Source organism: Gavia stellata, chromosome 28, assembly GCF_030936135.1.
Source record: "Gavia stellata isolate bGavSte3 chromosome 28, bGavSte3.hap2, whole genome shotgun sequence".
Lineage (NCBI taxonomy): Eukaryota > Metazoa > Chordata > Aves > Gaviiformes > Gaviidae > Gavia > Gavia stellata.
The window spans coordinates 3,468,513-3,485,027 of record NC_082621.1 but is presented as its reverse complement, the minus strand read 5'-3'; the positions used below and the strand labels follow the sequence as shown (position 1 = coordinate 3,485,027).

Genomic DNA, 16,515 nt, shown 5'->3' with positions numbered 1-16,515 from the left:
GACCTGGGCGCAGGGTGCCCCGTGCCCGCAGCCCCCCCCAGCCCCTCACCCCGGCCTCGGGGTGCCGCCTGGGCCCGGGGGCAGCCCGGGGGGCAGCGGGGGGAGCGGGGCGGGGGCCGACACCGGCTGGGCGTTATCAGCGGGGCGCAGCCCGGCGCACCGGGCTGATGCAAGAGCCGCCGGCGGGGCCCGGGGGGGGCCGGGGGGGCCCCGGGGGGGGCCGGCCTGGGGGGCCGGGGGCCGCCGGCGCTGCGGGGCCAGGCGGGGCAGGAAGGAGGAGGCCGGGTCCGGAGCCGGCCCTGGTTCCCGTGGTCCCGCCGCGGCTCCCGCGCCCCGTCGGGGATCCCGTGGCCCCAGCGGGGTCTCCGTGACACCCCCCCGCCCCGCCTCCCGCGGCCCCCCCGGCCGGGAGCGAGCTCCCGCATCACCCTGGTGAGATCGGGGGGGGGCTCAGTCCCCCCCCAAAGCCCCCACCCCACCCTGACCTTGCAGCACCCCCCCCCCATCCGTGAGCCCCCCATGGGGGTTCCCTGGGCCGGGATGGCGGGGGGGCAGCCGGGGTCCCCGTCCCCCCAACCTGGGGGGGTCCCCACGGGGGGCTGGGGCAGGGGGAGCAGGGGGTCCTGGAGCAGGACACCCCCCACCCCTGGAGGCTCTGGGCTGGGGGGCAGGTGAGGGGGTCATGGGGGTGGGGGGTTATGGGGGGGCCCGGACGCCCGGATCCCTCCGGGGCTGCCCCGGGGGGGGGGGCGGAGTGCGGGGGCAGGGCGCCCCCTGGCGGTTGTCCCCCGGCGCGGCCCGCGGGGCAGCTGGGGGGGGGGGGCGGAGGGGCAGGCGCGGGGGGGGCACAGGGGGGTGCAGAGAGGGGATTGCAGGCACAGGCTGCACCTTCCCCCCTCCAGGCACCCACCCATGGCCCAGGGGGCTGCAGAGGCTTTGGGCGCTGAGCGTGGGGGTGGGGGGCAGCAGGGTGTCCCCCCCGGTCCGGCTTCGAGGGGTCCCCGTGAGCCCAGCTGTGCCTCAGTTTCCCCTTTCCCACCCCTCTGCCAGGGGCGTGCGGGGGCTTGCAGGGGGCCCCAGGCGCTGCAGCGTGGGACGCCAGCCCCTATGCGTGTGTCTGTATGGGACCCCACCTATGTGCGTGGGTCTATATGGGACCCCACCTATGTGCGTGGGTCTGTATGGGATCCCACCCACACGCAAGAGGTCATGTGGGACCCAGCCCATGTGCGTGGGTCCATACGGGACCTGACCCCTGGGCGCGGGACGCGGCAGGACTGGCCAGCATGCGTGGGCACGGGTGGGCCGGGGCGGGATGCCGGGTCCCTGGTGGGAAGCCGCGGGGGCTCTACCGTCGCCTGACGTCGGTTCCCATCCCGGATGGCGGCAGGGCAGGGCACCGCTTCCCCAGGGATCCCTGGCCCCAGGACCTCCCGGCCCGCGGGGAGCCGGTTACGCAGGCGGGGGCTGCACGAACGGCCCCGGCGTCCGGCCACAGCCCCATCCCAGGGGCCAAACCCCACGTCCCGGGGGTTCACCGAGCTCTGCCCCGGCCTCTCCTAACATGTTTTCTCTCCCTTTCCCCCCACGCCCGCCTCGACGCCGCAGAGCGCCGGGTTATGGTGCCGTCGGGCTGATTGCTGGGACGCAGCGAGGCGGCGGCGGGGGCCGAGCCCGGAGCCATGGAGGGGCCTGGCCAGGTAGGGAGACCCGGCCCCGAGCCCTGGCTCTGCCGCTGCGCCCCGACCGGCTCCCGTCCCCGGCACGGCACCGGCGAGGCGCTGGGGGTGCTGGTCCCCGCTGAACCCCCTTCTCTCTGTCCCGCAGGAGGCCTACGAGGAGAGGATGAGGAGGACCCTGGACCCCGAGGGCTACGAGGACCCCGGCATAAAGGGCTCCCACCTATCGCTGGGGGAGATGAGCAGTGAGTGGCTCCGTTGGGTGCTGGGGGACGCTGGGCATGCGTGGGCACCAGCGTTGCATGGGGGATGGCATTGCACGGGCACTAGTGTCGTACGGGTGCTGGCGTTGCAGAGGTGACGGCGTTGCATGGGTGATGGCGTTGCATGAGCGATGGTGCCACACGGGCACCGGCGGTGCACGGGAACTGGCACTGGGTGGGTGCCAGCATTGCAGGGGCACCAGTGGTTCAAGGACGCATGTTGCATGGGCGCCAGAGTTTTGTGGGTGCCAGCTGTGCAGGGGTACCAGCATGGCACAGGCGTGTTGCATGGGCACCAGCATTGCATGGGTGCCTGCGTTGTATAGGTGCCAGCATTGCATGGGCACCCGTGTTGCACCGGCACCACGTTGCATGGGTGCCAGCATGGCACAGATGTGTTGCATGGCCGCCAGCGTTGCACAGACGTGTTGCATGAGTGCCAGTGTTGCATGGGCACCAGAGTTGCGAGGGCACCAGCGTTGCATGGGTGCCAGCCTCACACGGGCAGCAGGGCTCGCTCGGAGCCCGGGGCGCTCAGGCAGGGACGCGCAGCCCTCGGGATCGCATCGCCCAAAGGCAGCGACACCCTTTGCCGAAGCCCCGGAGCTGGTGAGGTGCCCAAGAGGGGGCCGAGCTTGGGGACACCCGGGGTCTTTGAGGTCATGACCAAGAGCCCCTGGGGAGGGAGGCAAGGGGAGTTTGGGGGGTCTGGTGCCCCAGAGCATCCCCTTGCCTGAAGCTCGGTTGATTCGGAGCTGCTGCCCTGCGGTGGTGCTTGGGCAGTGCTGGCTCCCGGCACCCAGACCCTCGGGTCCCCGTTCAGGGTGACACAGGTCGGGGGGTAACGCTGCCGCCTGTTCTGCACAGGGGCCGGCGCCAGCACCGGGTCCCCCTTGCACGCATGGAGGGCCAGAGCCGAGGAGCTGACGCCCCTGCGGTGAGTCCCCCAAATCGGGGAGGGGGCCGGACACTGCCCCACCTGCCCGGCTGGCACCGGCAAGGGGAGGCTGCTGGCACCCATGGGTGCCTGGTGCTGACCCCACCGTCCCGGCGGTGTGTGTTTTGCAGCCAGTATTTGCCCAGCCGCCGGGGATGCTATGACCTGGATGGGAGGAGGCGCGCGGCCGGGGCCCCCCCGGGACAGGCGAGCCGCCGTGGCGGACGGCAGCGTGAGTGACCGTGGGGGCACCGGGGGACGAAGCCCAGCCCTGGCGTGTCCCCCCCCCCAGCTCTCCGTCGCGCCACCCGCCCTGGCTTTGCCACCCTCAGCCGTGTGCTCTGCAGGGTGACTGTCACCTGGGCGTCAGGGCACGCCGTGGGGTGACCGCTGCCGCTTGCCCGTAATCGCGCGCTGATTGAGGATAAATAAAGTCTTTGTTTGGGGTGAGGACAAGAACCACTTGGGGCTGAACGCCGGCTGGCGCTGGCCAGCTTGGTGGTGGCGGCAGCGGGCCGGGACGAGGACAGGCTTGAGCCCACGTGCCACGGCCAACGCCGTCGGGGACACTGGGGAGGGAGACGCGCCCCAGCCCCGCTCGCCTGGGCACAGCATCCTTCAGCTGGCAGAGCGGGATGCGGCTCTTGCAGCATCAGCCCACTGGTTGACCTGGCCGGGGGCAGCGAGGGGACCGCGGTGGTCCCCAGTGGGGCGGAGGGGGACAGGGTGAGCCTGTCCCCAGCACCGGGGTGGCCGCGGGCGGGCAGGAGTTGCGCTGGTGTTTACTGTCAGCAAAGGCAAAGTGCTCCCGGATTTACGGTGCACACAGGGCGGCCGCGGGGCGTGGGGCTCGGTCCCCGCTTTATAGGGCCAAAGCAGCTGTGGGGAGCGCAGGGGGGGCCGCAGGTAGGTAGGGGATGGGGACAGGGACATGTCTAGCTCCTGAGGTCTGGCTGGCCGGGGATGTGCTGTCCCCGTCCCTGTCCCAGCCCAAGGGGCAGTGCTCGGTGCTGGGGTCAGGGTTGTGCCGGTGGCAGGGTGGTGGGGCAGAGTGTGGCCACGAGCCCTGCCCTCACCCCGGCCCCGGTGGTGTCCCCAGACTGTCACCCTGCCCCAGGAGCTGGGCTGTGGGGTGGCGAGGGGCCGGAGCTGGGCACTGGTAGGGCGGGAGGTGATGGAGGGGCACATCCAGCAAACCCCGACTGGGTTTAAGGATGGGGGTTGTAGAGGTGGGGACACATCCAGCAAACCCCAGCTGGGTCTGGGGTGGGGCAATTGGCGGGGGACACGTCCAGTGAGTCCCAACTGGGTCTGGGGTGGGGGTGATGGGGGGGAGACACCTCCAACAGACCCCGGGGTGTCCGGGCCGGGGCAGGGACCAGCTAACGCAGTGGTGGCTCCGCTCGCAGCTCCGTCGGTGACTGATGTGGACCTGGAGGCGGCAGGGAGTAGGAGGCCCGTGTCCCGGAGGGACACCCATGAGGTGGGTGCTGCCCTGGGGACCTCCATTCCCTCCCCATTCCTGGGGGTGGGCAGGCTGTGGCCACCCAGGGACCAACCCCACGCCAGCCCCTGGGGACACCGGGGACACCGGGGACACTGGGGCACGGGGGTTGCTGGCACAGACAGCCACAGCTCTGGGGCTCCTGGGGGTCCCTGGTGTGGCCGGGGGGACCCTGACACCCCCCCCCGGCTCCGGCTGCAGGGCTACGTGGAGCTGCATGAGCTGGTCATGGACAGCGCGAAGGAGCTGTGCTGGATGGAGGCCGGCCACTGGCTCAAGCTGGAGGAGGACTTCAAGGAAGCCGGGCACTGGGGCCAGCCCCATCTCTCCTTCCTGACCTACCGCAGCCTCCTGGAGATCCGCCGGGCTTTGGCCAAAGGTGGGGACACCGGCTGGGGCCGGCATGGCGGCACGGACCCCACACCGGCTGGCCGGTGACAGTGCTGTCCCCGCAGGCACCGTGCTCCTCGACGTGCCGGCCACCTCGCTGGCGGCCACCTCGCTGGCGGCCATCGCCCACGTCCTCATCGACCAGATGATCTACGAGGGGCAGATCAAGCCGCAGGACCGCGATGACATCCTGAGGACACTGCTGCTGCAGCACAAGTACGGCCGGGGCTGATGGCCCCGTGGGGGTGACCCCGATGTCTGGGCTGGACCTGCCTCCAGCGAGACCCGCTGGAGCCTGGCACGGGGTGGAAAAGCCCCTCTGCCATTTGGCTTTGCCTTCCAGCCCGGTTTGGGTGTCCCTGCACACCCCCAGGGCTGGGGCTGCCTTATGGGGTTTTGGGGGGTCAGTGGCACTGGCCCGTCTGACGCCACCCCCCTCACTGCTCTAGACACCCCAGCGAGGCCGAGTCGGTCAGGACCCTGCCGCTGGCGCAGCTGCAGCGCTCCGGCACGGGCCGGGCAGAGACGGAGCAGCCGCTGCTGCGGGAGCAGCAGCCCCTGGAGTTGCGCAGGCTGGCCGGGACCGAGCAGGCGAGCGGGGACGGGGCTGCAGTGGGGGGCAAGGGGGTGGTGAGGGGCAGGGGTTGGGGGGGCTGGGTCCGGCCAGGGTGTGGGGAGGGCTGCTGGGAGATGCACACGAGGTGCACGTGCACACACACACGTGTGTGGGCACACACATGTTGGCACACGCAGGTGCACACACCAGGCAGTTGCACACCAGGAGGTGCGCAGGCTCTCGCAGGGACCCCCCGGGGAGGACACGCACCCACTGACACACACTCGTGCACACTTGCACACCTATCCACATGCATTCACACGAGCACGCACAAGCAAAAACACCCCCCCAAACTCCCATGCACACCGCTTCCTCTCACCCTCCACACATGTGCACACATGCACTTGCACATACACGCATGGACGCATGCGCACACTTGTTCAGGCACATGCACGTGCATGCACGCGCATGCACGCACATACCTGCACACTTGTAGGCACGTGCAGACACATGGGTGCACACGCATGCATGCACATGTGCACACATGCAAGCAGGGGAGGCACCGCCATGGGATGGTGGTAGCAAGGGAGCTGGGCTTGCAGGGGACAGAGGGGGACACGCAGGGGATGGCGGGGGACATGCAGGGGACGGAGGGGGACACGCAGGGGACAGCCACCGAGGATGGCTGGCTGATTCCTGCCATCCATCTGCCTGCAACAGAGCCCGAGTGGGTCCACTAAACCCCAGCTCCCCGAGAAGGTCCCCGAGGATGCCGAGGCCACGCTGGTCCTCGTGGGTGAGTGGTCAGCGGGGCTGCGGGTGCAGGGTTGGGGTGGTGGGTGAAGGGCGAAGACGGGGGGTGCGGGGCCAGGGTGCACAGCGGGAGCTTTGGTGTCTGCCTGCTCGCTCACTCGCTGCTTTTCTTGCGCCTTTTTTGACTCTCCCCGTCCTCAGCCCTCGCTGCCGCCTGCTGCCGCTCAGTGCTGCTCTCTGGGCCCCGTGTCCCCATGTCCCTTGTCCTCTTGTCCCATTTCTCCACTCCCCTGTGCCCCCGTGTCCTCATGTCTCTCTGTCCCCTGTCCCCCTGTGTCCCCATGCCCTGATGTCCCTGTGCTCCCATGTCCACCTACCCCTGTGTCCCCATGTCCCAATGTCCCTGTGCCCCCGTGTCCATGTGCCCCTGTGTCCTCATGCCTTTGTGTGCCCCTGTCCCATTCCCCATGTCCCCCCACATCCCCATGCCTCTGTGTCATCTTGTCTCCAAATAACTCTGTCCCTGCACCCCTGTGTCCCCTTGTCTCCATATCCCAATGTCCCTATGTCCCCATGCTCCTGTTGTCCCCATGTCTCCATAACCCCGTGTCCCCATGCTCCTGCATCCCCATGTCCACGTGCCTCATGTCCCTGTGCCTCCTGTCCCTGTACCCGGCCCCCCGTGACCCCCGTCCCGTCCCGTCCTCCCCCCAGGCTGCGCAGCCTTCCTGGAGCAGCCGACGCTGGCCTTCGTGCGCCTGAAGGACGCAGTGACACTGGACGCCGTCCTCGACGTGTCCCTGCCCGTGCGCTTCCTCTTCGTGGTCCTGGGCCCCGACAGCCCCCACATCAGCTACCACGAGATCGGCCGTGCCGTCGCCACCATGATGTCCGAGAGGGTACGGCTCACCCGCCAGCGCCACCGGCACTGCCACCGCCACCAGCAGTGCCGTCCGGGGTGCCAGCCCCCCTGAGCACCCCGAAGTCCCCAGCCCTGGGGCTGCACCCTCTAACAGGACTCGTCCAGCTGTGCCACGTCCCTCTCTGTGCTCGTGTCCCTGTGTCGCCATGCCACTGTGACCCCTTGTCCCCACGCACCTGTGTCCTCATCCCTCTGGGTCTCCATGTCCCCATGCATCCCTGTCCCCATGTCCCCATCTCCACATGCACCCCTGTCCCTATGTCCATATGCATCCCTGTCCCCACACTTCTGTGTCCCTGTGGCCCCACGCTCCCATGTCCACATGCACCTGTGTCCCCATGTGCCCATGCCCCTGAGGTCAAATGTCCCCTTGTCCCCATGTGTCCAAGCAACCGTGTCCCCATGCTCCTGCGGTCCTATATCCCCCATGTCCCCCCTTATCCCCATCTCCCCATGCCCCTGTGGTCACATGCCCCCGTCCCCAAGTCCCTGTATCCCCATGCCCCCCCTCATCCTCATGCCCCCATGTCCCCATGTCCCCACAACGCCCCATCCCTGTGGGGATGCTCAGGGGCCAGGCGGGTGCCCAGCAGCACCCAAGGGTGCCGGAGACGACTGAGCCCCTGTCCCTGTGTGACCCCGCAGGTCTTTCGCCGGGACGCCTACCTGGCCGAGGGCCGCCAGGACCTGCTGCGGGGGGTGGAGGACTTCCTGGAGGCCAGCATCGTCCTGCCACCCACCGAGACCCCGAGCGAGCAGCTCCTCCGCAGCCTGGTGCCGCTGCAGCACGAGCTGCTCCGCCGCCGCTACCAGCCCCCCGAGAAGGTGCCGGGCGAGGACTTCCTAAAAGACCTGGGTACGGCGGGGACCACCCTGGCTCGCCCGGGGTCCCCCATCCCTGTGGCTGGTGGGACACCCCCCCTTGCACGCGATGTCCCCCCATGGCCACCTGCTTGTGTCCCCAGGGCTGGAGGCACCGGCACCGGAGGATGACGACCCCCTGCGCAGGACAGGGCGACCTTTTGGGGGGCTGGTGCGGGACATCCGCCGCCGGTACCCCAAATATCTCAGCGACCTCAGGGATGCCTGCAGCCCCCAGTGCCTGGCCGCCATCATCTTCATCTACTTTGCGGCGCTGTCACCTGCTGTCACCTTTGGAGGCTTGCTGAGTAATGGGGGGGACAGGCTGGGGACATGCCGGGGGACGGGGACGTCCCCCAGCTGGACACAGGGCTGGGGGCTGGGGGAGTGGGGTGCCACTGCCTGCAGCACCATCCCCTGGGGATGCTCCTGGGGGGGTTATTGCACCCCCTAATCCTGGTGCCAAGGAGTTTGAGATGGGGGGACACAGCACTGTGTCCCCCCCAGCACCCACCGGCTCTGCCCCCCCCAGGTGAGAAGACCAAGGGCATGATGGGGGTGTCGGAGCTGCTCATCTCCACCTCTGTGCAGTGCATCCTCTTCAGCTTCCTCAGCGCCCAGCCCCTGCTCGTCATCGGCTTCTCGGGACCCCTCCTCGTCTTTGAGGAAGCCTTCTACACGGTGGGTGCCCCCCCGCACCCCTGGGTGCCCCCCACCCACCGCTGGCAGTCCCCGCAGCGTGCTCATGCGTCCCCACCAGCCTCGGCAGAGGCACGGGGTGCTGGCACGCGGGTGGTGGCACAGGGGTGCTGCCATGAGGGGATGTCACGTGGGTGATGGCACATGGGTGATGGCACAGGGGTGATGCCAGATGCAGGATGGCACTGGTGGGATGGCGCATGGGTGATGCTGCATGGGTGATGCCACGTGGGCGATGGCACATGGGTGATGGCACATGGGTGATATCATGCAGGTAGAGCCATCTGGGTGATGGCACGGGGTGACGTGAGGTGCGTGATGCTATGTGGGTGATGCCAAATAGCTGACACCACGTGGGTGACGCCACGCAGGCGATGCCAGGCAGGTGCTGCCATTGGGGTGCTGCCAGGCGGGTGATCCCACAGGGGTTCTGCCACACTGGGGTACTGCCATCCCCATCCCAGCACCCCCAAGCCCCCGGGCAGGAGGCGCAGGGCCACCGTGGGACCCCGGGGTCCAGCCCAGCTGGGTGCCCGTGCCGGGTGCTCCGGGGGGGCTGACGGGGCTGTGCCCTCTGGCTCCCCAGTTCTGCAGCGACAATGGCATGGAGTACATCGTGGGCCGGGTCTGGATCGGCTTCTGGCTGATCCTGCTGGTGCTGGTGGTGGTGGCCTTTGAGGGCAGCGTCCTGGTGCGCTACCTGTCCCGCTACACCCAGGAGATCTTCTCCTTCCTCATCTCCCTCATCTTCATCTACGAGACCTTCGCCAAGCTCACCACGGTGAGGGGCGCGGGGGTCCCAGGGCGGGGAAGGGCAGGGGGGCCACAGGTTGTGGTCATCGCCCGGGTTTCCATAGAAACGGTGGGAGCTGGGTGAGGGATGCAGGCGAAAGATGGAGCCCATCTCCCAGCGTTTTCTCCCCTTTCCCAGGTGTTTCCCAGCTCGTGCTTCTCTCCGCAGGGGGATTTTGGGGCAGGGAAGTGAAGCCCCGGCAGATGTCCCACCTGGGCTGCAGCAAACATGTTCCTTGCCCAGGAACTGCCTGGAGAGCCCCGATTTCTTCCCCTGTCCCCTGGCTCAGACCCTTTCTGGGTGGCCGGGAGCAATGGGACAGCGTCACCCCACTCACTGAGTGTCCACAAGGACATCTCTGGTGCTGGAGAGGTGACAGGCAGGACACATGCCCCGTCACACCCTGGACCCCCATCACACTGAGGTGCCCTCGTGCACCCCACTGCGAGCGCAGCACAGCCCCAAACACCCCGGGTGACGCATGGTCCGTAGCAGGACCACGCTCGTCGGTCCCCGCCGTGCCACCCAGCCCCTGCTCCAGGCCCATTTCTGACGGAACGTGGAGAAAACCGAGCCTAAAAATAACCCCCTGCTCACCGTGTGCCAACCTCCCAGCCTGGCCGGTCACCCTGGCACGCACCCCACACCCAGGCACCTGCCGGGACGGTGCCGTGGGGATCCCGGCATGGCAGGAGGGGTGCGGGGGGATCCCATCCTCCCTGACCCTCTCCCCTTCCCTCCCCAGATCTTTAAGGATCACCCACTAAAGCGGCATTACAACGTGCAATCCGTGTTCGAACCCAAAGTGCCGGAGCCCAACACGGCGCTGCTGTCCCTTGTCCTCATGGCCGGAACCTTCTTCCTGGCCTTCTTCCTCCGCAAGTTCAAGAACAGCGCTTTCCTGCCTGGCAAGGTGAGGACAGGGGGGGCACGGTGGCGTCCCCCCCACCCTACTGGACCCGGGGGCAGCGCTGGGGGCAAAATGGGGGCTCGGCGGTTTCCCGAGAGGGACTGGCTGAGACAGTGCAAACTCATTGCATGCTCCTCTGGAGGTCTTTGCTAGAGCTCACTGCCAGTGGGGACACGACGGGGGGGACACCGTCGGCCGGTTGGGGACGCAGGCGGGTTTAACACGGTCACGGTGTCACCGTAGGCCCGGCGCTTGATCGGGGACTTCGGGGTGCCCATTTCCATCTTCATCATGGCGCTGGTCGACTTCTTCATCAAGGACACGTACACACAGGTCCGGGAGCAGCGGGAGGGCAGGGCTGGGGGGGGACGGGTGTCCCCAACAAGGGGACATGGAGCCAGGTGCTCATCCCTGTGCCCCGTCCCCTCACTGCCCCATCTCTGCTCCCATCCAGAAACTGAATGTCCCCAAAGGGCTGGAGGTGACCAACGCGTCCGCCCGGGGCTGGTTTATCAACCCCATGGGGAACAACATCGCCTTCCCCATCTGGATGATGTTCGCCTCCGCAATACCTGCCCTCCTGGTCTTCATCCTCATCTTCCTCGAGACGCAGATCACCACGTGAGGACGGGGAGGGGTATGGGGAGGGAGGGGAGGGCTGCGGGGTGCCTGGCAGGACAGGGATGGAAGGGGACATCCCACCACCGACTCTTCCCCCTCTGTCCCCGGCAGCCTCATCGTCAGCAAGCCCGAGAGGAAGCTGGTGAAGGGCTCCGGCTTCCACCTGGACCTGCTGCTGATCGTGGCCATGGGCGGGCTGGCCGCCCTCTTCGGCATGCCCTGGCTCAGCGCCACCACCGTCCGCACCATCACCCACGCCAACGCCCTCACCGTCATGAGCAAGTCCTCCGCTCCCGGCGACAAGTCCCAGATCTTGGAGGTGAAGGAACAGCGCATCAGCGGCTTCGTGGTGGCCGTGCTCATCGGTGAGCTGTGCAGGTGCCCCCCACCCCGGGCAGCGAGGGCTGGGTGCCCCCAACAGCTCTCCCTGACCTCTCCTTCTCCACCGCAGGCATCTCCATCCTCATGGAGCCCGTCCTGAAGTACATCCCGCTGGCCGTGCTCTTCGGCATCTTCCTCTACATGGGCGTCACCTCCCTCTTCGGCATCCAGCTCTTTGACCGCATCCTGCTCCTGCTGATGCCACCCAAGTACCACCCCAGCGAGCCCTACGTCACCCGGGTGAGTGAGCCCTGTGTCACCCGGCCGGGTGGCTGTGGGCTTGGGGGTGTCCTGGGCTGCAGCACGCCACGGTGCTGCCTGCAATTGCTTGGGGCTCCCCAGAGAGCCTCCTCCTTCGGTGCTGACCTTCACTGGGCTCTTTGGGCCACCGGTCCTGCCCCCCCCACCCAGCACCCAGCACCCTGGAAAGGGTGCTGGGTGCTGGACCCACCACCCTGACCCCGCTGGGCTCCTCGTCTCGCAGGTGAAGACTTGGCGGATGCACCTCTTCACCTTCACCCAGATCGTCGTCCTCGTGCTGCTGTGGGTGGTGAAGTCCACCCCGGCCTCGCTGGCGCTGCCCTTCGTCCTCATCCTCACCGTGCCCCTGCGGCGCTTCCTGCTGCCCAAGATCTTTCGGGACATTGAGCTCAAATGCGTACGTAGCCCTGGCACGGGCTGGGAGCCACCGTGGTCCCCGTCCCTGTGTCCATCCCCATCCCTGTCCCATCCTCATCCTCATCCCCATCCTTGCTCCCATCCCCACCCCTGTCCCTGTCCCCATCCTCATCCCTGTCCCTGCCCCTGTCCCCATCCCCATCCCCAACCCCATCCCTGTCCCTATCCTCATCCCAGTCCCCATCGTCATCCCCGTCCCCAGCCCCATTCCTGTCCCCATCCCCACTCCTGTCCCTGTCCCCAACCTCATCCCTGCCCCTATTCCCATCCCCATCACTGTCCCTGTCCTCAGTCCTGTCCCCATCCCTGACCCCTCCCTGTCCCCACCCTGTCCCCATCCTATCCTCTCCCTGTCCCCATCCCAATCCTCATCTCCATCCCTGTCTCCATCCCCATCCCCGTCCCCATCCCCACCCTGTCCCCATCCCCGTCCCACCTAACGCCCTCTCCCATTCCTCCAGCTGGACGCGGATGACGCGGTGGTCACCTTCGAAGAGACGGAGGGCGTGGACGTGTACAACGAGGTGCAGATGCCCAGCTAAGGGCTTGCTGCCGCCCGCCCCCCCGGATGGCCCCGCGCCCCCCCGGCCCCCCACACCCACCCGCTTGTAGCTCCACTGCTGCCGTCCCGGGGCGCTGGGCGACGGAGGGGGACATGGGGACACGGCCTCAGAGCCCCAGTCCCCACCTGCGCACCCTGTGAATGGAGCCTTTTTTTGCCCCCCCCCCTTTTTTTGCTTTTTTTTAAAATATTTTGGATGGTGTGATCCCACCCGCACTTTGCCACCCGCTGGGGAAGAGGCTGCCCAGGCTGGGGGGTCTCACGGGCTGCCCCCCACCCCGTGGCAGGACGGGATGGCCCGTGCCCTGTGTCACCGTCCTGTCCCCAAGGCCACCCCGGGGCCGTGACCGGGCACCCGAGGAGCCAGAGGAAGACACCCGAGCCTGGAGGGAGGAGGAAGGCAGAGACCGGGCCACGCAGCGGGCACGGGGATGCAGCGGGACGGGGTCCCCCCATTCCCCCCTGCCCGGCCCCTCTTCCCTAGACGAACTTTCAGCGCTAACGAGCGGAAACTGGGACAGACCCTTCGCCCCACAGAGCCCTTTTTCCTCCCTTTCTCCATCATTTGCTCCGAAGAGAGCATCCCGGCTGCTCCGCTGCGCTCACGGCCACTCCCAGCATCTCCCAGGGTCGGGATGTAAATAGTCCAGCGAGGGGGTTTTATATATTTGCAATGAAGATAATCATGCTAAAAACATCAAAAAAAAATTATGCCGATGCTTCGCAGGTAGGATTCACTCAGAACCAAACGCAAATCTCAAAAAAGGCCCAAAAAGCACCTTAAAAAAGAAAAAAATGAGAAAAAAAAAGAAAAAAAAAAAAAGCAGCTGCAAGAAGTGATCTGTATATTTGATGCTAGCGACTGGGGGGAGTTTGTAATTTATTTCTAAAGGCTGATTGTGCTCCCGCCCGCAGCGGGGGCCGTGTGCGTGTGTGTGTATATACTAGAGAGAAACTATATAAAAATTTACAGTTTTCTGGAAAGGCTTATTTTAAAGGATCCTGGTCAGGGCCTAAACTCTACGGACCAGTCCGGCAGCATCGTTTAACCGATGAATTGGTGTTAGTATCATTCCTCGTTATTTTTTTAGCGTTTCAGTTAAATCCGTGTAGTTCTTCCTTGATTTTTCCCTTGCTTGCTGACCGCGTCTTGCCCCGTTTCTGCCGGGATTGCTCCCAAACCGGCCGAGCATCCCCCCGCTTCTGCCGGGGCTGATCCTGCCCTGGTCAGACCCAAGGGCCGGATCCAGCCAGGGCGCAGCGTACCCGATCAGGCTGCGAATTTGCTCCTTTTTGCATAAATCGGAGCAGGGGGGACCCCAAAATCAGCATGGGGGATGGCGGGGGGGGGCAGCTGTGCCCGGGGCTGCGCTGCCTCATGTTTGGGTTGGTTTAGATTTATTAATTATATGTCCGAAATAAACAATGCTGCGAGCTTTGGTGGTTTTTTTTCCCTTCCTTTCCCCACCCACCTCTGTATCAGGCTTTAATAAAGAAATTAATAAAATCAGAAAGGAAGTGGGGTTTTTCTTTCCGGTTGGGCATTTGCTGGGGGGTCGCCTTATTTAATTGCCCCCCTAAAAGAGCAGCGGCATCCTTTGGAGGTGTCTGCCCCCGCCGCCCTGGGATGCTCAGTGTGGCTCTACCAAGATGCTTGCCATGGCGTCCTGGGATGCTCGCTGCATCCCAGCATCCCGGGATGCTCATTGCAGCCATCCTGGGCTGCTCCCCATGGTCATCCAGGGATGCTCCCCACAGCCATCCCGGGATGCTCAACATGGTCATCCCAGGATGCTCTCCACAGCCATCCCGGGATGTTCAGTGCAGCCATCCCGGGATGCTCCCCATGGTCGTTCCGGGATGCTCACTGCAGCCACCCTGGGATGCTCAACATGGTCATCCCAGGGTGCTCCCCACAGCCATCCCGGGATGCTCAGTGTGGCTCTACCAAGATGCTTGCCATAGTGTCCTGGGATGCTTGCTGCATCCCAGCATCCCGGGATGCTCATTGCAGCCATCCCGGGATGCTCATTGCAGCCATCCTGGGCTGCTCCCCATGGTCATCCAGGGATGCTCCCCACAGCCATCCCGGGATGCTCAACATGGTCATCCCAGGACGCTCTCCACAGCCATCCCAGGATGCTCAATGCAGCTTTACCAAGATGCTTGCCATGGCATCCTGGGATGCTCGCTGCATCCCAGCACCCTGGGATGCTCGCTGCAGCCATCCCGGGATGCTCAACATGGTCATCCCAGGATGCTCTCCACAGCCATCCCGGGATGTTCAGTGCAGCCATCCTGGGATGCTCCCCATGGTCATTCCGGGATGCTCACTGCAGCCACCCTGGGATGCTCAACATGGTCATCCCAGGGTGCTCCCCACAGCCATCCCGGGATGCTCAGTGTGGCTCTACCAAGATGCTTGCCATAGCGTCCTGGGATGCTTGCTGCATCCCAGCATCCCGGGATGCTCATTGCAGCCATCCCGGGATGCTCATTGCAGCCATCCTGGGCTGCTCCCCATGGTCATCCAGGGATGCTCCCCACAGCCGTCCCAGGATGCTCAGTGTGGCTCTACCAAGATGCTTGCCATGGCATCCTGGAATGATCGCTGCATCCCAGCACCCCGGGATGCTCGCTGCAGCCATCCCAAGATGCTCAACATGGTCATCCAGGGATGTTCCCCACAGCCATCCCAGGATGTTCAGTGCAGCCATCCCGGGATGCTCGCCATGGTCATTCCGGGACACTCACTGCAGCCATCCCGGGATCCTCAACATGGTCATCCCAGGGTGCTCCCCACAGCTATCCTGGGATGTTCAGTGCAGCCATCCCGGGATGCTTGCCATGGTCATTCCGGGATGCTCACTGCAGCCACCCTGGGATGCTCAACATGGTCATCCCAGGGTGCTCCCCACAGCCATCCCGGGATGCTCAGTGCGGCTTTACCAAGATGCTTGCCATAGCGTCCTGGGATGCTTGCTGCATCCCAGCATCCCGGAATGCTCACTGCAGCCATCCTGGGATGCTCCCCACAGCCATCCTGGGATGTTCAGTGCAGCCATCCTGGGATGCTCCCCATGGTCATCCGGGGATGCTCAGTGCGGCTGTACTAGGATGCTTGCCATGGCATCCCGGGATGGTGACTGCATCCCAGCACCCTGAGGTGCTCACTGCAGTCATCCCCGGATGCTCCCTGCGGCCATCCCGGGATGCTCTCAATGGTCATCCCGGGATGCTCCCCACAGCCATCCCAGGATGCTTGCTGCATCCTGGCATCCCAGGTTGCTCGCTGCAGCCATCCCAGGCTGCTCCCTGTGGCCATCCCGGGATGCTCAGCCCCCCCTCGCCCCCCCTGCACCCCAGGGTGCTGCCCTATTGCTGCCAGCCACACGGCCACGGCTGTCCCCGCTCCGGGGGGGGACACGCTGAGCCACCCGCCCGGGGACGTTGTCACACGCTGCAGAGCAGACCCCAGACCACGCTGGCGCTAAATGGACCCCGATTACCCGTAATCCCATTAACGAGCGCAATCACTGCTGTCCCACGGAAGACACCTGCCCGTGGCCCAGCTCTGTAAATAGGGCCGTGGGAAGGGATGCGCCCATTTGCCCTGAGCCCTTCTATGGGGCAGGCATTGGGGTCAGCATCTGCCACTGCTCCTGACCGTGACCCCAAAGGCTCTCCGTGGCGCTGGGATAAATCCCGTCGCTGTCTCCGGCTTTTTCTGAGCCCAGCGTAGCTGCCAGACGTTGTTTTCTGGAGATGGAGGTACGTGGCTGGGATTTTCCAGCCCAAGGCCTGCAGATCCAGCAGCTGCCGGTCCTTCTGCCGGCCTCACGTGGGCAAGCCACGCTGGGTGCCATCAGGAGGGCTCCGCACGCTGCTGCCGCCGGCCGGACCCGCTGCTGCGATCCCTGCCTCCGAAACCCGGTGCTGCCACGCTGGTAATGGGGGAAGGCATCTGCCTGCTGCCGGGGCAGCCTGCCTGCACCCCGTCCTTCTC

General features: G+C 66.0%; 1 protein-coding gene across 2 annotated transcripts; it reads left to right on the top strand.

Moving 5' to 3' along the window:
* The first annotated feature begins 1,668 nt into the window (after positions 1-1,668).
* Positions 1,669-12,507, top strand: SLC4A1 (solute carrier family 4 member 1 (Diego blood group)). 2 transcript variants are annotated; one of them, XM_059830398.1, is made up of 21 exons: positions 1,669-1,700; positions 1,828-1,924; positions 2,810-2,879; positions 3,011-3,111; positions 4,289-4,362; positions 4,585-4,762; positions 4,839-4,989; positions 5,223-5,360; positions 6,052-6,125; positions 6,797-6,981; positions 7,650-7,860; positions 7,970-8,173; positions 8,398-8,546; positions 9,151-9,345; positions 10,103-10,270; positions 10,511-10,600; positions 10,722-10,888; positions 11,000-11,253; positions 11,340-11,509; positions 11,754-11,927; positions 12,409-12,507. In XM_059830398.1, exons 1-21 carry the CDS (start codon positions 1,683-1,685, stop codon positions 12,487-12,489), a joined length of 2,949 nt encoding a protein of 982 aa, XP_059686381.1. In that variant the 5' UTR covers positions 1,669-1,682; the 3' UTR covers positions 12,490-12,507. The 2 variants fall into 2 exon arrangements, with proteins under 2 accessions (XP_059686381.1, XP_059686382.1); XM_059830399.1 differs by lacking the exons at positions 2,810-2,879; positions 3,011-3,111 and having other exon boundaries at positions 1,683-1,700; positions 1,831-1,924; positions 5,223-5,364; positions 6,050-6,125.
* The last annotated feature ends 4,008 nt before the right edge of the window (positions 12,508-16,515 follow it).